The 27,035-nt window shown below is 44.9% G+C and overlaps 1 protein-coding gene across 1 annotated transcript in view; it reads right to left on the minus strand.

The window, feature by feature from the left end:
• Nucleotides 1–1,319: 1,319 nt before the first annotated feature.
• The window catches only part of CNNM2 (cyclin and CBS domain divalent metal cation transport mediator 2), a 173,958-nt gene continuing 148,242 nt past the window's right edge, over nucleotides 1,320–27,035 (minus strand). The window contains exons 5-9 of the mRNA XM_007939886.2: nucleotides 25,395–25,564; nucleotides 10,406–10,499; nucleotides 6,829–6,894; nucleotides 2,218–2,402; nucleotides 1,320–1,529 (exon numbers count right to left, since the gene is read on the minus strand). Of these exons, the coding sequence (XP_007938077.2) occupies nucleotides 1,320–1,529; nucleotides 2,218–2,402; nucleotides 6,829–6,894; nucleotides 10,406–10,499; nucleotides 25,395–25,564 (725 nt within the window). The remainder of the gene's footprint in view (nucleotides 1,530–2,217; nucleotides 2,403–6,828; nucleotides 6,895–10,405; nucleotides 10,500–25,394; nucleotides 25,565–27,035) is intronic.

The raw sequence follows: 27,035 nt of genomic DNA on the forward strand, positions 1-27,035 counted from the left end.
AATGAGACAGAGAGACACACATAAAATGGCCACAACACACATTTGGTTTCTGAATCCCTGTTTGGGGCCACAGTGGCCCTGGCTGTACAGGCGGCCTCTCTGGCGTTGGCCGCGTCTGAGGCAGGAGGCACAGAGGCCCTCGGGCAGGGGACACGGCCACCACGGAGCCCCACAGGAAGGGAGAGAGGGAAGAGGGACTACTGGCTCCCTGGAAGGAGGGGCAGGAGCTCGCGACCCCGAGGTTCCCTCCTTTGAAAACACGGGTCTGGGCATGTCTGGTCGGCCTGGAGTAGAGAATGCGGGCACAGTCCGACTCCTGGTCTGATACCTGGTGTCCGGGGGAGAGGGAGGAGCTCTGACTCCACGTCACACCTTCACGAAAAGCCCTGTGGGAGGTTTCCATTTGGCATCTCGGTAGCAGCATCTTGGGTCAACAAGAGCAACGCCTTGGGAGGTGGGCGGTGCCCTGGAAGCCTGGGCACAGGTCGGGGAGGAGGGCGGCTGAGCCGGAAGTCCCAGGTGGAGGGATGCCAGGACGGAGACAGCTCGCCTCTCGCCAGTGACAAACCGTGAGTTTAAAATTCATCGATCGAAATGCGTTTTGGTGATAAAAATTCCTTAGAATGGGAGCAAAAATCACATTTCCAAGCGAACGTCAAGGCTTCCCGAGGGACAAGGGCACAACTAACATTAAATTCTGCAAACAACACCGAGCTTGGAGGTGACTGCAGCCCTGTGCAGGCTGCGCCCAGGACGGCAGGTGTGGCAGCTTCCGTGTTAGTGCTAGGGCAGTCTTCCTAGTTCATCCTTCAAGTTCGACAGGGACACCCACTGGGGCACAGCGGAAGGCCAAGGAAGGGGCAAGTCCATCCTGCTAGGGTCACACCGTGGAATCACAGCAGAGTTCAGACAGAATGACTTAAAACTCTGCAGAATTTTAAAAACCATGATCTCTTGAAAAAATAAACTGCAACAATTTTCAACGTCATGCATATCCGGGAGGGGGGAGACTGAATAATGATAGAAGATACGGCTGAAAAAATAAACACGATTCTATTCGGGTGGTGGAAGTTCATCTCCGCGATCTGAACGCCATGCCCTAGCCATCGGTCTCACTTCTCTATTTTCCGCTCCTGCCCTCACCGTCCTCCGCGGCTGCTGCTGGGAAGGGGGCAGTCTTTGGTCTTGGAATGTTGCAGGAGGCAGCACGGGCGGGCGTACAAGCTTCACTAATGGGAGTCACGGTCAGACAGAAGGCCGGAGGCCGAGCCTGGGCCCAGGGCCTGGGGAGGGGCGGCGGGCGGGGACGGTGGGTACCACTAGATGGCGCCCTCGCCGTGCAGGCTGTGGTTAGCTTTATTGTGCGTTACACAGTTCTGTTCATTGAGCAGGTTGGCCGTCTCATCTGGCAACCCGTCGTGCAGCTCCGTAAGAGTCAATTCAATTTTAGTGTTTTCACTGTCTGAAGACTGAGGCGTTTTGTCCATCCGGGATGCCATCAAGGCATTTTGGTATTGCTGTCTTGAGATCTGGGACCAGAAGATGGCACAGAAAACAAACGAAGACAATGCTTATTTTTAGGGTCTCTTGTTTCTACACCGCGTCACACATTACGTCCCCTGGAACAGGGTATCGTCCTTGAGTACAAACTGAGGCACCTTTTAACGTCCAAATGGACTCAGGTGAACAAGGCAGTTTTCACTGATAGAAGCCCAACTCCCACAGTTTGTCTCCGACTGGCAAACAGACAGGCTTTCATCAGCTAAAGCAGCCTCGTTCTCCAAAAACATCTCTATTTCAGACTAAGAACCCTTGTCTCTAGGACAGAAGATAGGAAGAGGGTTCTTCCCATCCCATCTCAGGAGGTTGGGCCGACATCAGTGACTCTTCTGAGTCTCCGAGCCTCAGCCCTTTCAGGGCCAACGAGGAAAGTCACTAGGGGAGTGAACTCATGCAAACTCTTCGACAAACGTGTACTTTTTTCCTCTCCATCTTCCACCCTCATTTCCTGAAAAGGCCACACTTGATTTGAGATTTCATCTGACAGAGCCAGTGGGATACACGTTTCTTCCCAACCTGAGTCTTGGGCACAGTAGTTGGAGGCAAGGCTTGTGGATGTGAACTGAAGGCAAGGTACCCCCAAAATGACAAAGGCAGGCTTGGCAGAAGCTATGGAAGTTGGCATCTAATTGCCAGGTCCACTCTTTCATCTCTTACCTTAACAAACTGAAGGTCGGAAAGAGCTCGCACTGAGTAGTCAGGGATGTAGACTTGAAGGAACGACGAGTTGAGCTGGTTGTTACTGCTCCCCAACGCTGGTGCGACAGCGTCAATCCGGTCGCTTCGACTGAGAGAGTCTGAGTGATTCAAGCCACACGGGCGAGGGGGTGACTTATTTTCACCTGGAAAAGGACATAAACCCCCCCCCCCGCACAACTTTTTAAGTGAGGCAGACACAGCCAACCAAGTCAGCTCTTTATTTCCCAAATGAAAAAATTAATGCATACGCCTGGTTAACTTAGCCTGGATGCTGCAGCCGTACAGCTCCCAACACAGGGTTTTCTGCAGCGCAATGCTTTCCCCTCCCAGGAAAGACTACTTTTACTTCAGCCGTTTGGTCCTATTTGTGTGAGTAGATACAAAACTCCCCGCCATCTCTAAAGCACGGTGCCTGCAGCTGCGTAGCTAAGTCAGAAACATCACTGAGAGCCAGGAAGTGTACAGAGTATGATGGAGATCAGGTCCAAGACACAGAAGCTCCTCCACACCAACCAGGGGCCAAGAGGACGCAGCGCCTCATTGTTTTGCTGGAAGCAAAGCAACGGACTCTTGCAACGTTCCTGTCGGTACCTGTTTTTAAGGGCTAAACGTGTCTCTGTCTACTCTCGCTACACCCCCCAGCCAAACCTATTATCCTTGTTTTGACCCCAACAAAATCCCCCAGGCAGGCAGCTGAAGATGTCTCAGGATTTCAGGGACACTCCAAGACACCAAATCCCTAAGAAGTCTGACCAAGTTACCTGAGTGCTGTGAGATTCTTCAAGGAGGTTTTGATAGTACTACTCTTCCATCCAAACAAAGTGAAGGAATTTCAGGTGTCTCTAATATTGCTCTTAAAGAGAAGTTCATTAAAAATAAAAGCCCTTGCCAAGGTTTCTTCCATGTTTTAATTTCCTACCCTTATCTACTGCACAGATACTAACTGACGAACTGCATACTGTCCGGGGACTGGAGGGGCCCAGTTCTCTATCTGATGGGGAGATAGAGATCCTCTTCACACTGGGTTCCTGACAGATACTTCCACAGAGGAGCTGGCCTTCGGCCGGGCCTACCCTTCACCTACTGGCAAGTCTGTCGTGTCCAGTCCAAACCTGCCTCCCTCTCAACGACCATCTAGCTGCACTCTGTGGAGCTCTTCCAAGAAACCGGCATGCCTCTGCTATTTGAAATAACCTTTAAAAATGTGAAGATGGTTATTCTAAGCCTCTTCTGGCCTAAGCTAAATACTTCAGCTGCTCTTCCCTCATGTTTTACCAAGCCCTCCCCCTTTCTGTCATCCTCTTAGACTCTGTGTGGTAAGTGTCCCTCTTAAAATATTAACATCCAGAGTGAAACATGAGAGACCGTCCAGGAATCTCCTAAAATTTGCATGCCACAATTCTCCCTACAGCTGTCACGTCATGAACCAGTTTTCCATCGCCCCTGAAAATTAAATTCAGAGCAGCCGTTCCCTCTGTTGCTGCCACTTCGGAGAGAACAAGGAAACTAATAGTTTAGCCAATGTCTTATATTTAGCGGAATGAAATTTTGAACAGATTACCCAACTATGCTAGTTTCTTAATCTGTAAAATGAAGACAGTAATGGTACCTCCCTCTAAGGTTTGCTGAGGATTAAAACTGAGCTAATGTACGAAGCGCTTGCGAGCCTCTGACGTCTCATAAGTCCTTGCTACACAGGCTTGTTCATATTACTTATTCTTTCCTTTTGACTTCACCCCAAACCTCTCCACCACGAGTCGATCCTCATGACTAAGGCTTTACACACTGTAATAACTTCACCCCGGGTGACAGATGGACCTGTTCTTTGAAACAAAGGACCCCACCGTGCCCCTGGGCTGCAGCCACAAACTCTGTCACCATTTTCACAGATACCTTTGAAGTGGTATTTACTTCCACATATTACAATTTATAAAAGGCTATTAAAACATGTAAAGGGCACTCTGCTTATTGATGAGACCCTGTGGGTTGCAGGTAGGTATCTGGGGCCTACAGCAGCCTTGATTCTCCTGGTACTCCCTCCTGTGAAGATCAGGGGCAATCTCTTTGGTCTTCCTCTGCCAGGAGCCCATCTGCCTGGCATCACAGCCACGGCCCGGAGACGCCGACCCCACTCTTCAGGACACTCTGCGGCTGGCTTGGCCTTTCTCTGACACAGCTCTGGACTTTGGTTCATGACTCAGATTCCATAACAGTAATAATGAAAACGAGAATCCTACAGGCCCACAAGTTTTACCTGAAACCCCTGGGGGTCAGACATGCTTTGAAGTTTGGAAAGAACACGGTCTGTGTCCCCAACGTCACACTAACTGCCAGGCCGGGTCTGGGCAGCCCCAGAGGTGTGGGATCCACACTGGGAGGAATGACAACTGAGGTCTCCCCCAACAGCACAGCATGTTCTGTGGCCAAGATTAGGTACCAAAGTTTTAATGGCAATAACTGTGAAAAAGCTTGCAATTTCGATACCTCCTCTGTCCTTCCAGAATTTTTTTCTTTCTGCTTTTTCTTGGCTTATCTTATCCATCCCATCTAGGTAGCCTTTATTTTTGCTAGTAATCTGGAAAGATACAATACAGAAACAGCCCCAGCTTCCTCCCTTGGAAGCACAAGGCACCTTTTGGAACAGGCCGGAAATCACTGGTTTAATTCAGCCTCCTTCAGTAGGCATCATGTTAGTGCAGTTCCAGGACCCCTGACGTCCTGGCCCCACAAAATAGAAATTTCTCTTCCTGGACCAGACGGACCTGGGCAGAGCTGAGAAATCGCTCTGTTCTACAAACCCAAACCAAACCAAACCCACTGCCATTGAGTCCATTCCGACTCACTGCGTCCTCCACCGGGTTTCCGAGGTGGTACGTCTTTAGAGAAGTAGATTGCCCTGCCTTCTTTCCATGGAGTGGCTGGTGGATCTGAACCACCAACCTTCTGGTTACAGTCAAATGCCTTAGGCCCAGTGCCACTAGCACCCCTTCTACGTTCTACAGAAAAGGTAAAATACAAATAGCATTTCTGTGCGCTTCACCTGAAAGGCACTCTCCTTCCACTCTGTTCCATTTTAAATGGGAAGCAGATGAAAGCAAATAGGGTGGGAACAATGAGATACAAACACACATACATACAAACGTATGTGTACAGACACAGGGAGCTCTGGTAGCATAGTGCCTAAGGCATCTGACTGCTACCCAGAAGGCTGGTGGTTCAAACCCACCAGCCACTCCTCGGAAGGAAGATGGGGCAATCTACTTCCGTAATGATGCTGCCTCGGAAACCCAAGGAGGGGTCGCTATGAGTCAGGTCCAACTCAATGGCAGTGAGCCTGCTTTTGTCTTATTTACAGATATGTATGTGTACATATGTGTATTCGTGCACATATACTTATTTATACATAAATGTATGTATGTTGCTGTTTGTGTGCCGTGAGTCGATTCCATCTCACAGTGACCCTGCAGGACGGAGAACTGTCCCGTAAGCATTCACAGGCTGTAATCCTGGAAGCAGATTGTCAGGTCGGTCTCCTGTGGAGCCACTAGGTGGGTTTGAACCATTAACCTTTTTGGTGTGCAGCTGGGCACTTAACCACTGCATCACCAGGGCTTTATTGCTTTATTCTGCCAGCTGGTTTGATTCAAACAGCTCTATGAACATCTTGCCCACACATGCATCTGAGCAAACATTCATTTCTCTCTAAGACAAGTAAGGCCTCCTTCACCTGTCAGCAGTTGAGAGTTTTGCTGAAACTGGATTGTGAAACACAATGTCAGTCAGATTTACAAACGTAAGCTGTACAGAACAAGATAAATACAGAAACACTGGACTGCCAAACAGGAAAGCCCAGCTATTTTAATTAAAGAAAGATTAAACCGTTTTCTTTTTTCTGAACAGCTGGACATATTAGGTAGGCATGCCCCAAGCCTCCCGCGGGGCGACAGTCAGCAGCTGGTTAGGAATGTGCAGGGCACTAACTTCTAGACAAAGAGGGAGATGGTGATGCAGGGCCACCTGGCTGACAGAGCAAACACACCCGTTCCCGTGGATGTTGGAGAAAGGACCAGCAAGTGAGGGATGGCGTGGGCCCCTGAGCGCGGATGGGGTACCTTTCTTGCATCAAGAAAACTCATGGTGCTTCCAGCTCTTGGCTGGATGAGCTCTGTGTCTCTGCACACCCCAAGCACCGTGACTCTGCTGAGGTCAGAGCCAGGACCGAAAACAGCCCTTTTTGCTGCCCTGAAACTTCCAGGCTAGCAATGGGGGTGGGATGGGCAGGGAACCCTGACAGTCCACTTCAGAGCTACTCTCCCGTTCCACTCTTCATCACAGTCCATGTTCCGCAATTCCCTTCCAGCCTCCCCAACCCTTCTGGCAGCTGCTATGGGCTTATGCTTTCCTGGACAGTTAGATCACTGTTAAGTCACAGAGCCCTAGGGTTTCAGAGCGCAAAGGCAAACTGAAAATGGTCTTGTCCAGATAAAGGGAGCAGCCCTGGCCGGCAGGCTTTCACGTAGCCGAGGGCGACACGATTGGGGAATTATGAAAAGAAACATGCAGAGTTACCTGGAGAACCTGCTGCTAACAATTCAGTTCTGCTGACAACAAAGGTACGAGACAGGGACAAAGGAACTGAAAAATGGAGAAAAACAGGGTGAGACCGCATCAGAGGCAAGAAAGGAGATCCGTCGTCAGGAGAGAGAAGTGGACACCTGTTCTTCCAAGGAGCATCCAATTCTAGGAGGCAAGCGCCTGTGCAACGTCGTGTAAACAAGAGAGAGACACACACACAGCTTCCCGGGAAGATGAACAGGGAGCCGGGACCAGGAGCAATCCCGTTCCTATTTCTCCCCTAACCTACAAGTCTCTTAAGCCATTAATATGGAATTGGGTTTTGTAGTAGTTAAGGTTGTGTGTCATCGTGGCTGGGCCTGGTTGAGTGGCTGGGCAGCTGGATGTAGTTACTCCCCACGGTGAGATTGGTAATTAACTCCATGGTGGAATGTATTGGAGCAGCTGAGTAGCTGCTTTAGGGATGTGATCTGCTTCCCATATATAAGCAGCAGCTTTGGGAATGGTCTCTAGTTTATGGCACCTTGGACCCTGCGTGTAGCCGTGTCGTTGTTCAGGAGCCTGCCATGCTCTGCCGACCTTGGGACTTACCATGGACTTGAATTAATGGCCTGCCGTGTGGTTTGGTAACATTGGGACTGTGCCTTTTTACTTGTCAACCTTGGGTTTGTCAGGCTCAGCAGCCAGTAGCTGTCTGTGTGAAGAAAAGCCTCCAGCTCCAGTGGGCCAGGAACAGGAGGCAGAGCTGAAGCCCAAGGCTGAGGGGCCTTCACCCAGCCCCTAGAGCCTGGCACTTGGAACTTGGACTTCTAGCCTCCCGAACTGTAAGAGAATAAACTCCTGTGTGGTAAGGCATCCCATTTGTGGTATACTCCTGTCAGAGCAGCACTAGGGAACCAGGACAGGGTTATTCCTTAAAATGAGCCATTATTCTGAAGGACCTGAATCACAGATAGCCATACAAAACAGTGCTCAATCAGCCAACTGCTGAAAGAGCGTGACTTGAGCCAGCCGGCCCGCACAGCATTCCGTGCACAGACCCCTCTCTCTGGCAAGCAGTTAGTTATTCAATTCATTTTTAATTACTGTATTTTTATGCAAATACCACTCATTTTACATGGTTTTTGCAAATCACACCACCTCCTCTCACATCAGCCTCCTATGTACCCTATGAGCATGTTCTATGTGAAAATACAGTGGTCCCATTAAAATTTTAACCCTACACTTTGAATTGCTTTGGAATGCTTTGAAACTTCAAAATACAGTAAGTAAATAAAGACTGCCATCCACAGGTTTCATCCCCACTGCTTACTGAGACAGGGAAAGTCCCACCAACACTGTCCTACCTTCTGGAGTTACACTTTCTGGGCAGATGTGGAGAACTGACTATGGTAGGTTTCCTCCATATAACTAACATTAATCAATTAAAACATTCTCGAGGCTCATGTACTAATTGCATCTCGATGGATATACAAAATTCCAAATCACGTACATACACTGGGCCTTGTCATAAACGAGACGCTGTTAGTGGCACTTTCTCTCCCAGCATTTCCAAGCAAGGTGAGCCCCTTGCAGCCCTACAGGCTCGCCATGTGGTAGGACTCCTCTGTGGTTCCTTTCCTGACTGGGATCTGTCTTTACACGAATCTGCATTTTGCCATGAACTGGGCTAATATATAGGTTCAATAATTCGTAATCAATAAAAATGTACCACTCTCCTAGTTCTCTTTTTAAAGCCACCTTCTATTCAGGTTTTGCTAACTTGAAGGTCATCTGAGGTTGGCTGCCAGACAACAGCCACAACTGCAACACCTCACTCTGACACCAACCTTTCCCTTGATGCGTGAAAGGCGGTGAGGCCTGTATGCCAGTAAGCATTACCACACTCTATTCTAACGTCACACGAAGGCCTTTTATTGTATCTTCTGAAGAAGGAGCAAACCGAGGGTCTTCCTCAAAGTCACAAGCCATATGCGATGGAGCTGAGGCTGTAACCCAGGTCTTCTCCGGCCTGGTTAATAAATGTCCTGTCTCTCTCACTAAGTAGTGAGAACGGAAGATCACCCTCAAGTTCATACAGAAATCTCCCAGTGAGGTCACGTAGACAAGCCCGTTCCTGCCAGGGCATGGTCAGCAGTTGGCAATGGGGCACTGACAAGTCCTGTGCCACGGCCCTGGGAAGAGGCATGTGGGGCAGAGGATGTTGAGGGAGATAGGAGCATTCTTGACACGTCTCTGGTTTTCTAACTATGATATCCTTGGGTGACTGTTGTGTGAGGCAGTAGATGAAGACTAATGTCACAAAATGGACTTGTTTGGTGTATCCCCTCTCCCTTTGAGACTGAGTTTCAGAAGTGACAGCATTTATGGGAGGATGGCCTATTTGTATGCTTGGGATTTGTAAAGACATTTCCTAGCATGGGATTGTAATTTGATGTTTTGGCCACAAGGTGGCACTCCAGCACCTCTGTATACCTGCCTGGCTTGCTTCAGCTTTGGAAAGGAAGCAAATACACACAGTAAAGCAAGCAGAGAGGGGCTGTTCGCCTTCCATTGTCAGAAGTGAGAAAACAGCGCCTCAGGGACCTGGGTTCCTTCCAGGACAGACACTGTTTGGTAGCATCTTGAAATCTTGTGCTCAGAAAACTTAGTTCAAATGCTCCATTGTGACAGACCCACTCTGAGCTGGGTGATTCAGCTGGCCAGCTCCCTAGATAAAAAAAATCTGGCTGCGGGCAATGAATAGATGGTAACAAACTCATTCATCCTGGGGGATATGCAAATTTAAGCCTCTAGAAAATCTACCATTTAGGAGACTCAACATGACCAAGTGTGGAATGTAGTGCGATTGGAACTCTCGTACACAGTACAGGTGGGAGAAGCAGCTGGTACAACCACTCTGGAAAAGTGCTGGGCAGTAGCTACCACAGCTGAAGATACACATACCTGATGACCCGGCAACTTCAGCCCAAGGTGTCTGCCCAGTAAAATGCCCACACACATTCACAAAAATACACATACAAGGATGTTCATACCACTCCTAACAACCCCAAACAGGAAACTACCCAAATACCATCAACAAGGAAACAGATGAATGGTGTGTGGCATATTCACACAATGGAATCCTATAGAGCAATGAGAGGAGATGAATTACAGTCACACACACAATACAGATGGATGCGGCAAGCACAGCGTTCTGTGAAGGCAGCCAGACTCAACAGAATACACACTGTGTGATTCCACTTCCTCAACGCTCCAAAAAAGGAAGTCAGAAGAGTGGTGACTTGGGGGTGGGGGTGGCTGAAAGGGAGTGTGAGAGGTACGGATGCTAGGAGGCTGGTAACGTCGCGTCCCCCGATCTGGGAGCTGGTTAATGGAGGTGTGTTCAGTTTGTGAAAATTCATGGAGAAGTGTGTACTTCTGATTTGTGTAGAATGTTTTGTATATATGTTATACTTCAACTAAAAGTTAAACAAAATAACTAAGGTTAACTGGCAGGTAAACAGAGAAAGATGAGGGGGTTACTCCCAGAAACAGAGCCCTGCGCCCAAAGTCTGAGAGAGGAACTCACCTGCAGAGGCCGTGAGGGCCATGACACCATAGTAGGAGAAAGCACTTGCTTCAAACTTCATACCTTCTTTCCCAGCTTCTACTTCGACTTTCCCCTGTGGAAAGGAAAAGGGGCCACTGTCAGGCCAATTACTGGATCTGCTTGTAAACTCTATACAAGATTGCGTTTTTCCTTAGATTCTTGCCTAAATTCCTTCTGCAACAATCCCAAGTAGGAAAAACCTCAAACAATGTCTACTTATTTAGACAGAGGAATGGGCTAATCACTTAAATAGTTACTGGACATGCAGAGATGACAATAAAAGTGTGACACTGAATTTCTGCAAGTCCATTTAATATCTTCCGAATAGTCTTAGTTCTTGGAATTCAAGATCCCTCCCGGTAATGAAAAGATGGGGCTCTAGCTCCACCAGGGGGACAAATCCTGAGGTGACACTGGGTGGTGGTCACCTGAGCTGCCATGTGGGAGCGAGAGGTGGGACAGAGTTAGGGTCAAGGGTCTGTGACTAGGGAACAGACAGGAGTCAATTGGTTCCCAGGGGCAGAACCCATGCTCATCTCATTGACACAGCATCTCAACCAACTGAGCAGATACCTCTCAGGCCAATCCCTTGTGATCCAGACTTCCAGTGGCCCTTCAGTGCTGTGGGACTGTCTCCCCACTGTCTCGGAAAGCACCTTGAGAAAGTCTCCTTCCTTCAGGACCAAACTTCTCTCTCCTCACCAAGGTTTCCCCTTTTCTTCTCTTTCTCTAGCTTGTCTATAACTTCTTCTCCTTCGCCCTTATCTGTTCTTTTGGGATCCACCACAATCCCCTCACAGTAGGCTGCTGAAATACCCTCCGGAGTGAGTTTCAGGTCTAGACTCCAAGCCAACGGTACGAAAGGTTCCTGCGCACATTTCCCACATCTCCAATGAGAGGGCACCTATATTAGGCAGCCTGTACAATGGGTATGTGATATTTAAGCTACCTTCTATTGACTAGGAACTGTGCTAACATGTTACAATGTTTTATTGATTCATTCACTGCTTACAACACCTCTATGAAGTGGACATAATTATCTGCCTCTTCTAAATCATGGGAGTGGGGCTCAGAAAGGTTAAGCGACCAGAGAACAAGCTCTTAGCCAATATGCTACACTACACCAACCACCCACGCAAACTCTCCTAACATTTATTTTCTATTATTTTGTTTGTTCCCTGTTAAATTATTCTAAATTCTCAATTATGTAAGACTTTTCTCAAATCACTTCTCAAAACCATCTGTTGTCTCTCGTTTAGGCTGTTCTTTTCTCAATGGTAATATTGGTGTTATCAGTCCCTAAACAATTATCTTGCTGAGTTGACGCTTTTGAGTTGTGGTGCTGGTGAAGAAGACTGGAAGTACCAGGGACTGCTAGAACAATGAACGAGTCTGTCCTGGAAGAAGTGCAGCCGGGATGCTCCTTGGAAGCAAGAATGGCCAGACTTCGTCTCACCTACTTTGGTCATGTTGTGAGAAGGGACCATTCCCTGGAGAAGGATGTCATGCTTGGTAAAGGGGAGGGTCAGCGAAAAAGGGGAGGGCCCTCAACGAGGTGGACTGACACAGTGGCTGTGATGATGGGCTCAGGTATAGCAGGGATTGTGAGGCTGGCACAGGACCGGGCAGGATTTTGTTCTCTTGTACATAGGATCGCTATGAGTCGGGCCCGACTCAGCGGCACCTAACAACAACAACGTCACACACACACACACAAATAATCACTGCTGTTGAGTCGATTTGACTCACAGCAACCCCTCCTTGGGTTTCCAAGGTGGTATCTCTATGGAAGTAGATTGCTCAATCTTCCTTCCAAGGAGTGGCTGGTGGGTATGAACTGCCAGCCTTCTGGTTAGCAGTCAGATGCCTTAGGCACTAAGCCACCACACACACACACACACACACACACATGTACATACATATATATACGTACATACATATGTACATATATATATACACACACACACACATACATATAGACACACACACACACGAAGAATTTAAAATTCCACCCACAATGTAAAAGTGGCCTGCAAACAAACAGGTGCTGAAAGCTCCTAGCATGTAGGGTCCTACAGATGAGGGTGTGAGAGACTTGGGAGAAGGCAGTCCTTCCCTCCAAGAGCTTATAATCCAGTGTGTATAAGACAGTACACGACAACCAATGACACAAGGCCACAGCTCTACATGAAGAAAAGGACAAGAGGAATCTAAGGAGTTCAGAGGGAAAAATACATACTTCCTGTTCTTATAATTTAGGACACATGTCACAGAGGAAGTAAACTCTGAGGAGCATAGGAGTGGCTGGCCCAAGAGAAGGGAACAGTGTGAAGCAAGGTCAAAGGCGGGGAACAGTGGACTGCAGGCTCTCGGGTTGGCACAGGACAGCAGGAGACTGACTGGGAAAGCCAGGTTGGTGAGCAGGCTGAAGACCACCTGCAGCTGGAGCTCCTTCAGTGACGGGCTAAGAGGTCACGAAGATAAAGTCTAGACTTGTGCTAGGGTGACAGTCATGGGATTAGAAAGAGATTGCTATAAGAGAAGCTGTGAAGGAGGAATCAACGTAACTTCAAGGGAACAGGGAGAAAGAAGCATAAAGGAGGGGTGGGGAGCCAAGCGTCAGGACAGAGGTCTGCTGGGAGTGACCGGGGGAACAGTAACCCAGGAGACGCACAAGGTGGAAAGGAGTGAGTGAGAGGTAGGGGAGGGAACAAGAGGACAAGTTCCATTTTCTAAGAACGCTGTCAAAAAGACGGAAACTAAAGAATGAAGGTCAGAAGGAAGGTCAGAACTGGAGAGGACATTCTGAGAGTGGACAGGAGAACGCGGACAAAGAGCAAAGGACCAAACTGCAGGCAGCAATCAAGAGCTGGGGAAACCAACATGGGACCAAAGAACTGGACAAAAGGAGAAGAAGCAGACAACTGTACCATCACAGAGACAAGAGAGAGGAGAGGCCAGCTGTGTCAAATACAGGAGGTCAAGGAGAGCGAGACCCCTGGGAGGGGGTCAATGGTGGCCTTCAAGAGTCAGGGTGAATGAAGGTTGAGCAGGCAGGAGAAGGTCCTGCCTTCAAGGAGGAGAATTCCTGCTTAAGAGGAGGAGAGAAATGCAGGGGTGTGGAGGGCGTGGGCAGCAGGGTCAAATGAAGGTGGCTTAGGGTTAGGGACTCTGGGGCACGAATGAAGGCAGGGAGGCAAGAAGATTAGCAGGGAGGGGGAGGAGGGAGTAACTGGGGAAGCAAAAGCCAAACATGGGCAGGAGAGAATGGACACAGGACACAGTGGGTGACCTCGGAGGAGGCAGGGTCCCTCAGGCGAGGAGGGGAAGGAGAGAGGATGGCAGGGGCATGATATTCAGAGGTGAAAATGGAAGTGCCTTACAGAATCCATCTTCTTAGTTACTTATCCACCTATTCATAGACTAATTGTTGATTCTGTATCAGAGTGTTAAAGATGTATATAAACACTATTTGAAAATGCCTATCTCCAAAGTGGTTGGCAGGACTCTCTCTCAACCTGATTTATGTTTATTTTTATTGTGATTTGGGTGAAAGTTTACAGAGCAAATTCACTTTCCATAGAGTAGCTCACATATACTGTCTCATGACATTGACTTCAATCTCCCCTCTTACTTCCTCCCCATAGTTACCTCTTCCCTGTCCTCAACCTGAACTTTTATGCAGAGAAAATCAGAAGGAAGTTTCAAACATGATAGAGCCTCATAAACTGATTTCCATCTTCATGGATCTTGGGTTAATCTGACAGTTTGTTTTGCAAGTTATGGGCCTATTGTGGTCTGTGCCCCTGAAATTGGGTGTCAGTTCACAACTGTTTTGTGATAAACTGTCAGAACCAGCAGGGCATCAGTGACCACCACAAGACCCTGTTCTCTTTCTCTCTTGAAAATGAGGTACTGTGGAGCAGTATTTCACAGTCTTTACTTCTTTCACGCTTACAATCTCTGCCTAATAAACACAAAGACAGCTGTTCCCAAACACTGCTGTGCACAGGAGTCGTCTGAGGATTTATTTAAAAAAAACCAACAACAACAACAAAAAAAAAACCCTGATGCTGAGGGTGGGCAGCTGGGATACAGAACAGAGCTTCAAGCTCCAAATTCTCATGGACTCCACGCTACCTGTTTGGAGCCATGGGGCTGGATGAACCCCTCAAACTACTGCCCCGAGATAACCTTTAAAACCTAACCCAAAAATAATCCCTGAAGTCTTCTTAAAAGTAAACAATTTGTTGTAGATGAGCTTAACTAATGAAAAAAGGTCTGCCTTAAGCATCCTGCTCTTTTAAGAACTATCTGTATGGGATCAAATTGACAACAGCAACTCAAAAGATCCCATAGGAACCTTAGAGGGCAGTGAGTTACATTAACGGGGCAGAACAACTCAGAAAAGGAGGGTTAGGATGGTGGTGTAACTCAAAGACTGTCATCACTGTCACCAGTGGTTCCTGTAGAAACTGCTGAATCAGTGTGTGCTTTGCTGTGTTCATTCTCAACAACAGTAACAATGAAACAAACAGGGTAAGGATGCCTGGCCCCCATCCCCAGACATCGTGATGGAACTAGGCAGGGGAGCCACCCTGCACCAGGACTTCTAAGAGCTCTCCAGGTGATTCGAGTGTGCAGTCAAGGCTGGGGCCCACTGCTCTAGGGCTGTACCAGCAACAGTGGCGCCACAGCTTTGCAACCTCTGAATGGCTTGGCCTCTCAAGAGATTCCCCCGAAGTCACCGCAGCGATGAGTCTGCTAATTCAATATAGAAGACAGGTGTGCAAGAACCTAAGCTCTCTGCACAGATCTGAGCCCTTGTCAGCTGACCTTCCTTCAAGACAAGACCCCAGGCAGGGGAGGATCGGCTCTCCCCCTCCAGGACTCCATCTTCTGGGTCTATGAGGCTGTCAGGTAGCCTAACTCTTCGCAGAGCTTCTAGACTAAGGCAGACTAGGTAGAAAGGGCTGGTGATCTGCAAGCCCTGTGGATCACAACATTGTGACCTGCAGGTGATCGTGGGGACGGCCCAGGACCAGGCGGTGTTCGGTTCTGCTGTGCATGGGGTCTCCGGGAGGAGAGCTAAGAAGGACCACCCAATGTGGATTCCAAGGAGCAGTGAATGGTGCCTCTACCCCACAAAACGGGAGGAGACAGGTGCAGTGGTGCAAATTTTTATCTTGTAACATAGTTAACAAAAATACATACATAAACAGTCATCAACAGTCACCATAATTCATAAAAGTCCAGATATTTTAACCCCAAAAATATGTAATTTCAGAATAAAAGATCTTTAACCTGAATATACAAAATTCACTACAACTATATTTTTCTCATTTTGCTTCAAACTGGTGAAAACTTTCTCATGTACCGGCACATATAAATCACTGCACTAGATCAATTTTACTTCATTTCTAAAACTGTAACAGCTGAAGGACCCTGCAGGTTCTTTGGGCTCTAACGTTCTATGATTTTACAATTAAAAAATGTTTTACAACTGCCCAGCCCCGTAGCCCTCTCTCTCAGAGTCCAGCTTTCCTGGCTGGCAAGTTGTAGAAACATCAGTATAAAAAGACATCTTTTATTTGTGTACGTGTGTCAATGGTGCTAAGAAGTGATCTTCACACACACACCTGCCGGCGCACAGATCGGGGTCAGCCCCACGAGCAGCGGCCTCCGGGACTCACCATCAAGTGTCCTGCCCTCTCGGGTAACAACTCTTTCCAGAGCGGGAAGGAGCTACAGATCTCAATTTTACTTCTGAAATACTCATAAGTTTACTCTACTCTAGCATATCACCAAAAAGACCAGGACAGGACAAGTATTCCCAAAGGAGCTTAGGGCTTCATGTCTGTAGAATAAACCATCAGAAGAAATCCTCACTGTACCCAGCAAGGCTGAGCTTCCTCTGTAAAATTCCCATCACAGAACCCTATCCTCCTTTCGGAAGAAGCTAGCAGATAACCTCACCTTGAAGTGTCTAAGTGTTCACAAAGGACTGAATATTCCCTCCAAGAGGAAATCCTACGTCACCCTGGTCGGTACAGGCACATCCACAGCAGTGCCAATCAGATGAAATGACTAATGGATGCCACGGACTCAGAGTGGAGAGGTCCTCAAACACCATGTGCTGAGAATCTTCTTGGGCTCCGGCTCAGCTCAAGTTGCTTTTTTTTTTTTTCTCTCTCTTTTTTTCCCCAATCACCATCAAAGTACTCAACGGGGTTGACCCCTGAAAGGGGCTAATTACATGCCAGTGGCACAAACATCAGGCTGTGTTCACCTGCAGGGCCCAGCAGTCAGAGAGGAGCCCCTCCCCCAGATGCCGGCGCCCACACTGGGTCTCTTCGTGGGCTTGTGTAACTCTGGGGCTTAAACGTTCTCGAGCAGTATTTCTCAATCTGTAGCCTGCAAACGTGAGTTTGAGGACACTGCAGATGTGCTCTATGAATTTTTCATTTAAAAAAAAAAAAAAAAAGTTAAAAAGTCCATTCACACCCATCTCGGTTCACCTGGTTGACCATCTTCTAACCAAGAGCTGCCACCAGATGTCAGCGGCAGCACGTGCATCAGTGTTTACAATCACGCTGGTAAGAGGTTATTGCTGTTTTTATCAACATGACCAAACCTTCGCATTCAATCAACTGGGAGCTAATTGGAAATGCAGAATCAGAGACCCCCCGCCAGACCTGCAGACTTAGAATCTGCAGGTGATTCTTAAGCACATTAAAATATGTAAAGCACTGAGAAAGGAACAGGATGAGATTTAACATGTACATAACTCAGTCAGACCCCCCCCCCAAAAAAAAATAACCATCAGACTCACTGTTATTGAGTCAAATTCGACTCAGAGTTCGCCATTGGGTTTCTGAGGCTGTAAATCTTTTCGGAAGTAGATTGCCCCATCTTCTTTCCTTGGAGCAGCTGCTGGGTAGCTGCTGGGTTTGAACCACTGACTGTCTGGTTAACAGCCAAATGCTTTATCCACTACACCACCACCAGTCAGACCCAGTGGAGGCCAAGTAACAGCACAACATATTGTACAAAACACTCAAAGTAGCTTGTGTTGAGCAAAGGAGGGGAGGGTTCAGTCAACCCTGGGCTCCCAGAGGCCTGGGGGTGCTGAGTGCAGAAGGGCCTGCACTGGAACATTCCAGCCATGGTGCTTTACTCACTGCCAGTGACTTGATTCCGACCCATTGCAACCCAGAGGCCAGAGGAGAACTGCCCCATAGGGCTTCCAAGGCTGTACATCTGTACGAAGCCGGCTGCCACATCTTTCTCCTACGGAGTGGCTGGTGGGTTCAAACGGCTGCCCTTTCAGTTCGGTTCGTAGCCAAGCACTTTAACCACTGTCCCACTGGAGATCCTTAAGTACTGTCAAAGACTGTAAACTCTAAGATGCCACCCTCACAAAAGAACAGATTCTACTCTATACAGGAAAATCCTCTTTCTAATCTACATCAGAAGCTCTGAAAAAGAAGATGGGCAGGGTAGATGAAAAATCTATCAACATTAACCTGAGACATAAAATCAGTAAGGAAAATTAACTATAGGGAAAAAAATGCCTTCCTTTCTATTGGTTATATAATTGGCAAAGAAACAGCTACTCTTTTCATTTGACTATTATACTTTAAATATACTAATGTTATGTTGTTTGTATGCCGTGGGGTCGGATTGGACTCATAGTGACCCCTCCTTGGGTTTGCGAGGCGGTATCACTACGGAGTAGATTGCCCAACCTTCCTTCCAAGGAGTGGCTGGTGGGTTTGAACGGCCAGGCTTCTGGTTAGCAGTCAAGTTGCCTTAGGCACCATGCCACCAGAGCTCCTACTGACGTTATAATTTGGTGAAAGTACGGAGAGCTGTCATGAAACAGGCAGATCTCAGAGACTCTGCAGGTTCAGTTCCAGACCACCGCAATAAAGCAATTATCACAATAAAGGAAGTCACGTGACCTTTTTGGTTTCCCATATAAAAGTTATGTTTATATTTTACTATACTGTAGTCTATTAAGTGTACAACAGCATTATGAAAACGTTCAAAATATTGTGAGAATGACCAAAATGTGACACAGAGACATGAAGGGAAGATAAGCTGTTGGGAAAATGGCACCAGCAGACTTGCTCTACACAGGGTTCCACAAACCTTCAATTTGTTTAAAAAAACAAAACAAAACAAAAAACTTGCTTATTTGTGAAGTGCAATAAAATGAAGCATGCTTGCATCTTTTATTTGCACATTCACATGTTTTCCAATAAATTCTTCCCTGTGAAACACCAGCTACATAAATCACACAGTGTTCTATTTATTACTATTTATATTCAAAAATAGTTTCTAACTATTTGTAGAACTAGTTGTAGTAACTGCACACACTACTTTTCTGACTTTTTTTTTTTTTCCAATTGTGATTTGGGTGAAAGTTTACAGAGCAAATTCACTTCCCATACAGCAGCTCACATATGCTTTGCCTCATGACATTGACTACAATTTACTACAATAAAACAGCTCCCCTCCCACTTCCTCCCCACAGTTACCTCTTCCCTGTGTCCATCCCTCCATGCACTCCTGCCCCCCGAACTGTCTCCCTGTGCATGCACAGCCCTCTATTCTCCCATGATTGTTCTCTCCAACGGGTGTATCTACCTAAGGGAAATGCTCACCTCATATGCCTATCTTTTGTTTGGCTGGAAGCCACAGGAGTGGGTTCAATACCAGACCTGAAGGGCAGTTAGAGGCCATAGTCTCAGTGGTTCCATCAGGCTCTATCTATTTTTTTTCCCCCAAATGATTTTGAGTTTTGTTCCACATTGTTCTCCCTCTCTATCCAGGATCTCCTACATAGATCCCCCCCCAAGTGGTTTACAGTGGTAGCCAGGCACCATCTAGTTCTTTTGGTCTCATAGTCATATAGGCTGAGTATTGTATGGTGTACCAGTTGCCAGGACTAATTGTTTCCATGTGTCTTTGGTTCTCTTCACTCTTCTTTGCTCTGGACGAGGAGAAACCCATTGTTGCATCTAGATGGCCACTTGCAAGCTTTTAAGATCCCAGTTGCTACTCGCCAAAGTAGGATGTGGAACGTTTTGTATAGTATGTTATGCCAATTGAGCTTGATGTGCCCTGGGACTATGGCCCCGAGCACACAAAGCAACAACTACTTGCTTCCCCTGGGTAGCTGGCTATGGCCAAGAAGTGACTACAACCTTTCTGACATATTTTGTATATGCCTGTCACTCTTCACGCCTCCATTATGATCCCTCATGTTATAATATCTCAATTTGATTAGGTGTTAGATATACGGACTATTTCTACTACTTAATAATTAATAGACTTGCTATAAATATATTGGAACTCTGGTAGCATAGTGCCTAAGGCACGTGACTGCTAACCAGAAGGCTGGCAGTTCAAACCCACCAGCCACTCCTTGGAAGGAAGGATGGGCAATCTACTTCCGTAGTGATACTGCCTCTGCCTAGGAAACCCAAGGAGGGGTGGCTATGAGTCAGGGCAGACTCAATGGCACGTAACAACAACAACAACAACAATATATTTGCATAAATAGCTTTGTAAAACAATTATTTCCTTAGATGCATGTGTACAAGGGAGTGTCTGTGTGTATCCCAAACATGAAGCTGCCACTTCAAAGGGTGTGATTGGTTTTATAGTGCTTCTTCCCTTTTATCCACTAAACCAAAACCGGTGTCACTGAGCCGATCCTGACTCACAGAGACCTTTTAGGAGAGCACAACTGCCCCACAGCGTTTCCAAGGCTGTCAGTCTTTACTGAAACAGCCTGTCACATCCGTTTCCTACAGAGTGAGTGGTGGGTTCAAACTGCCGACCTTTTGGTCAGCAGCTGAATGCCCTAACCCTGCACCACCAGAGCTCCTTTTTTGACCACTAGATTTTTTTGTTTTCTGAAGTCGTGAACAATGTTGTCGATTGCCTTTCTGACATCTGATATGAGCATAAGGGTTGGTTCCCCACACACACACTACTTTCCTAACTAATGTGACCGATTTTGGTTCGTTCTTACATTAACTTACCCCAGCATTTCTATAATCAACCCAGTCACACTCACAGTGAATGATACTTTGGGTATGTTGTTCTTTAAATGCCACCTTTTTATGTAGGAATTCTATATCAATGTTCACCAGTGAGACTGGCCCATAATACTAGTAGAATGTAGGGTTAAGCTCATATTAACCATAAAAACATGCATCTGACCATACCATCTTTTTCCATTCGTATAATATAGAAATTATGAGTTCTTTAAATTCTGGAGTTTGTTTGTTTTCCTAGCAAATTCTTTAATTCTAGCTGCTTTGAGGGAAGAGGAAAAACTCATTTTGCTTTTTCTCTTTTATCACACTAATTATGCCCACAGAATACTGATTTTTTTTTAAAATCTCTTAAAAGAAGCAAATCTTGATTTTATTTACAAATTGTAAAGCTTTTTCATTTTCAAATCTATTTTGACAACAATTTTTATTTTTTTTTAATTTGTTAATTTGTCTTTATCTAAATTATAGTTCTCTATCTTCTCTTATTTGCCTAAGTTCTTAAAGGAATAAAATTGTTCAGAACTTCGATACATGTATGGTATGTACAGTGTTTAATATTAGTTTTTCATGATATCTATATATTTTCCTCCCTAATTCAGTTACTACTTTGGATAATTATTAATTGGCTGTTAATTCTATTTTTAACATGGTTATTTGTTTAAATAGGTAACATATGTACCTGGTAAGAAATTCAAACCATACAGAAGATAAATAAATCTCCCTCCTAAACTCATCTCAGTCCAAGTGTCCTTCCTCAGTGGTAACCACTGCTACCAGTTTCTTGGGTTATTTTCCAGAGAAATTTCAATGTGTGTGTGTGTGTGTGTGTGTGTATAGCCTTTTTCTGTTTTACACAAATGAGAGTATATTATATGTTCTGTTCCACACCTTATATATATACTTGTATAAAAGAATTTATCACAATCTTAATATGACTTAGAACTTTTCAATCATGTATTTTTATTTCTAACTATTTCATTATGATCTGTGCAGGTCGCTGTATAAAATTTCTTTCTTTTCGTATTTGCTTGAACTTACTCTGTGATATGTTAAATGATCAATATTTATGACAGATACGTACACTTTTAAAAAAGTGTATTTCTCTGGCTTTTATGTTTAATTTTCTCCTAATCTTTTTCTTTTATTTTACTAGTTGCATAATTTCAAATTATACACATTTTTTCTTGGTATGCAAGCTCTTATAATGATGGTCAAGAAATATTTCCACCAATATTACGTTTCTATCCGCATTTTTACTTTTTTTAAACAGTTCCAACTGCGAAGGAACTGTTTCAAGTGCTGAGGAGCAAGGATATCTCCTTGAGGACTAAGGTGCGCCTGACACAAGCCATGATATTTCCAATAGCCTTGTATGCATGTGAGAGCTGGATAATGAATAAGGAAGACCGAAGAAGAGTTGATGCTTTTGAGTTGTGGTGCTGGCGGAGAATGCTGAAAGTACCATGGACTGCTAAAAGAACTAACAGATCTGTCCTGGAGGAAGTGCAGCCAGAATGCTCCTTGGAAGCGAGAATGGCCAGACTTCGTCTCACCTATTTTGGTCATGTTGTAAGAAGGGACCATTCCCTGGAGAAGGATGTCATGCTTGGTAGGGTGGAGGGTCGACGAAAGAGGGGGAGGCCTTCAACGAGATGGATTGACACAGTGGCTGCGATGATGGGCTCAAGTATAGCAGGGATTGTGGGGCTGGTGCGGGATCGGGCAGTGTTTTGTTCTGCTGTGCATGGGGTCGCTATGAGTCGGAAACGACTCGACAGCACTTAACAACAACAACAACATCCACATTTTTACTGTTTTTAAATGTTATTTAGGGCAAAGGGACCCTGGTGATTAAAAGTGATTAAAGCACTTGGTGGCGAATCAAAAGGTTAGCAGTTTGAACTCACCAGCTGCTCTGTGGGAGAAAGGTGTGGCAGTCTGCTCCCTTAATGAAGACAGCCTTGGAAACTGTATGAGGCGGTTCTACTCTGTCCTACAGGGTCATTAGGAGTTGGAATCACCTGGATGGCAAATGGTCTGGTGTTTAGTTTTTAGGACTATAGAGTCACTAAAGTTGTGTTCATGATTTATTGGGATTTTACAACTGTCCTTCAATACCTTTCAGTTTTAAAATTTACTTTTTCAGGTAAAACATGAAAGTTTAATCTTATACCTATGTAGGAGGAGGTATGTCATGGTAACTTATAGAATATTCTTCTAATTTGGTTTAAATTGTTTGCTTTGAATAAATTAGACTTTATTTCATCTAGGGTTAAACCCAAAAATGAAGTGTGTCACTAATAATTAACTGTATTCCAGATATCAATTACTTCAATAAAGGGCTGTTTCTGGAGTCTGCAGACAAAGGTGTCGCAGGGGCTCTGAGGATGAGGCAGGAAAGGCATGAGACTGCTGCCCTCTTCTGCGGTCACATGACTGATAGGCAGCAGGGCATGCTCAACAACCTGGCACGATCTCCCCACATTGGGTGAGTGACATTTCAGGGTAGGAATACACTTATAAGTCATGATAGCTATGCTAGGTTCACTGAAGGCAATATGGTATTTCAATTTGCTATACCCTGCTAAGGAGCTCTGGTGGTGTAGTGCCTAAGACATTTGACTGCTAACCACAAGGTTTGCGGTTCAAACCACCAGCCACTCCTTGGAAGGAAGATTGGACAATCTACTTCGGTAGTGATATCACCTCAGAAACCCAAGGAGGGGTTGCTATAAGTCGGAAATGACGGCAGTGAGTTTTTTAGTTTTTTCCTACAGTTTAAACACTTTTTTTTTTTTTTTTGGTCCATTAAGTTACGCTATATCAATAAATATTTCCAGAATCTATAGCACTTTCCAGTTGTCTGTCTCTCAACTGAAATCATGATCAGAGACTGTATGTCTTTGGCTTCTCCTTCTTCATCTACCTCAGTGAGCTGAGACTCTTCCATATTGACTGTGCTTGTCTACAAGGGATGGTTCTGAACCACAGAAATACCCTTACTTTTCTTTAGAAGTGCTAAAGCTAGAGAGGTATATAACGGGTGCTTACAGTTTAAAACTTCTATAAATCCCTTTAACCAAGTACACACACACACACACACACACGCTACTTATACAACTCCCATAAAAAATTATCAGTTTGGGAATTCAAAAAACTTGTACATCTACATAATATTTAATCTGCCATAGGTATTCAAATATATAGGTATATAGGCTGATCAAAAATATCTTTAAAAGATTTACTTCTAAGTGGACAGGGATCATGAAATCTCTCACTCATGAACGTTATTTTCAGATCCATCAGCCAGGAATGCCATTCTTACCAAGAAACAGGGCATTGTTCAATCACAACTTCCTAAGTGCTAACTATATATAAAAAATAGACAATTGAACTCCACACAATTTCTAATACTGCCCCTGAAATTCACAACATCCATCCTCAAAGTTCTCCTATATAAGAGCCTTCAACGTGATTCAAAGGTTCTCTGGGTTTAAGGAATCCTCACATCTAGCTTTCATGAGAACATGAATGTTTTGTTCCCTATCTGCAGTAAATAAAATAAATTACCCACAGCACCCTCAGAATTCTGAGCGTATGTCTCCAGAGAAAAAAGGGAGCTCACAATTCAGGGCTGATAAGACTGAGGTTAGCAGAGAAGACTGGAGTTGAGTAAGACTGAGATTATAAATTCAACTGCTAAGTTACAGCCAACTTGCACACGGGATCTTCAAAGACTGTAAGAAAGTGGTGTGTAACCAGTTAACTCATGACATTTTTCCACAGTTCCTCAATCCTGTTTCTAGACGTCACAGCACTGCCCAAACATTCCAAAGTTTCTGACATCTGGACATCAGATAAGAGTTATTTTCAGAGAAAAAGAACCTTCTTAACTCATTTAGGTAATTGGGGCCTTGCTGGACTCATGTAAATTATAGGGCCTACTAAATACTCTTACAATGATAGCTACAGTTCACATCTAGGAAGACCCAAGATATATGAAAAATTATACGGGGCTAATATTCTTGTATTGAAAAAACAAAAAACTAAACTCACTGCCGTCAAGTCCCACAGCGACCCCTCCTTGGGTTTCCCAGGCATTATCTCTATGGAAGTAGATTTCCCAACCTTCCTTCCAAGGAGTGGCTGGTGGGTTTGAATCCCTAGCCTTCTGGTTAGCAGTCAAATGCCTTAGGCACTATGCCACCAGAGCTCTTGTACTGAAAGAAACTAAGATTTCTTGTAAAAGCAATTCTTCAAAAAAGAGGTACAAGAAGTCAAAAATCTAACACTTTAAAAGTTTATTGTAATGTTGACCTTCCCACCTTACATAGCAGATTATTAGAAAGAATTAGTTATCACCACCAGGAGAGGTTTTGATTATCACATCAGTTCTTTGTAAAATAAAGTCTGGTTAGTAATCAGGAGTGAAAACAACAATGAAAGGATTATTTTAATGGTGTTAAAAGAAGGGATACTAAGATTTCTCTAGGAAGTTATAGAAAAGCAACTTCCTCATTTCCTAATGAGGGGTAGGGAAAAAAAAAGATGATAAAAAAAAAGGACCCAAGGGAACCTATGACACAAGTTTCAAATTCCCGAAGACACTTCCCCAAATTCTGAAAAAATACTAACCATCAAATTCACATTCTTCGTTTGCCCCAACATCTCAGCAATCACTAAGTGCCTTTCGTCTTGAAAATTAATTAATGGCATTGCTTTATATTAAAAATATTTCAAGATAGGAAAACATGGAGGTTAAATTCTCCCATGTATAAAGTTACCAGAAGTTAAGTGTAAAAACCTTGACACCCATTCAGCTACATTAGCCTCCTCGGAACTTGAAAGATGGGAAACTCAGTGAGATCAAACAACTGTTGAATAATCCTTCTGACCTGCAAAATGAGAACGAAGTAGTCTACAGGTTTGTTTCGCTGGTAGAGGTAGTACTCTGGGGCTTTCTTGTTCTTCTCATCATACTTCAGTTCCTGGATGACATTGGGGTGCTTTAGCAGCCTTAGAAGGATCTTCTCTGACATCTGGGATGGGCTAAATGCTTCTACTTCTATAGATATAAACACAACTTGATATTACACTTCAAATGGATGGAAAAAAAAATTATACTAGTAATTAAAGTGTTTAGATAAAAAGAATACTTGGAATCAACGTGATGCAATATGGATTAACAAGACTTCCGTTAGGTGATCCACTGGGGGCAGATTACCTGGGAGAAATTAGAAAATGCTGAATTCTCATCTTTATTGCCTTTAAATTTCCTTTTTCAACCTGTCGTTAATTTCAGCTCTCATAAAAATACCCTAATTTTCTGACTGAGAAAAATGAAAATCAACCAGAAGCCCACTCCTTGACTGCCAGGCCGTCCTTTAACAAGCCACCAAGTCTGACTGTCCAATGACAGCCAATGGAAGAAGCAAGGGTCAGGAAGCATCTAGCTGTGGGTTAGTATCAGGTGCACAGATACAGGGACTCCACATCTCACTCTCCCTTGCAACTATGTTGAGAAATTCTGGGAACAAAGGAAGGTAGAGATGGAGAACAGAAGCAGAGCGTGTGCACACGTCAACACGCACTCCAACTTGCTAATTAAAAAAAAAAAAAAGTTATGTTGAAGTATTAACAAAGATGTCAATTTTATTTGAAATGAAAAAAGCTAAAATTGCTGACTTATGAGTGCTATACCGAAACAAGACTTTATGATAATCTCGGAGCATAATGTTTAATTTTATATTATAGTTCTTAAATGACTAGGAGTGCTGTTTCAGAATTAGAAAAAATAATAAACAAGTTAAAGATTATTGTTTATTTTGAAAATTATAAATTGTGATTAGCTTCTGTGCCTTTTTTGGTAATAATGAAATAAGATAGTACACTGCAAATGTTTTGGAAAGTACAAAAAAGATAAAGAAGAAAATAAAAGTGACTCATAAACCAACCGTTTGGAAAACCATTCTTAGCTCTTTGGTGAGCATCTTTTCCTAGGAGCTCACCTACATGTACCTGTGTATATGTGTGTGTATACACACAAAAACAGAACTATACCCATACGGCACATAACCTTATACTGTTTTCTCCCACTTCACATTAAATTATGAGTATTTTCCCATGTCATAAATATACTATGAGCATTCCCACATCTCTGAAAACATGATCTTTAAAGAGTACATATAATATTCCGTGTGGTTGCTGTTTGTTGCCTTTTCAAAACGTTTTAGGTATACAGCATGCAGCTGAAAGGAACGAGCTGCCCATCTCGGACACAGACGTCTTCTAGAAGCCACTGGGTACTTCTGATTTTCTTACACTTCCCCTGACCCACAGAGCTCACCTTCCACCTAGCGAGCCATCTGGGGATGTGAGAAGGGTCAGTGAGTCTCTTACGTCCATTCAACCTTCACCTCTCCGGAGCAGTCAGTGCCGGCTGGGTTAGTGGTTTTAATAATGTGAATACTCGCCTTCTGGAATGGCCTCAAGTTAACAATCTGATCTGAAGAGACCATCGAGAAATCCATGCCAAA

Source organism: Orycteropus afer, unplaced genomic scaffold, assembly GCF_000298275.1.
Source record: "Orycteropus afer afer isolate SDZICR_OR568_19922 unplaced genomic scaffold, OryAfe1.0 scaffold00064, whole genome shotgun sequence".
NCBI classification, from domain to species: domain Eukaryota; kingdom Metazoa; phylum Chordata; class Mammalia; order Tubulidentata; family Orycteropodidae; genus Orycteropus; species Orycteropus afer.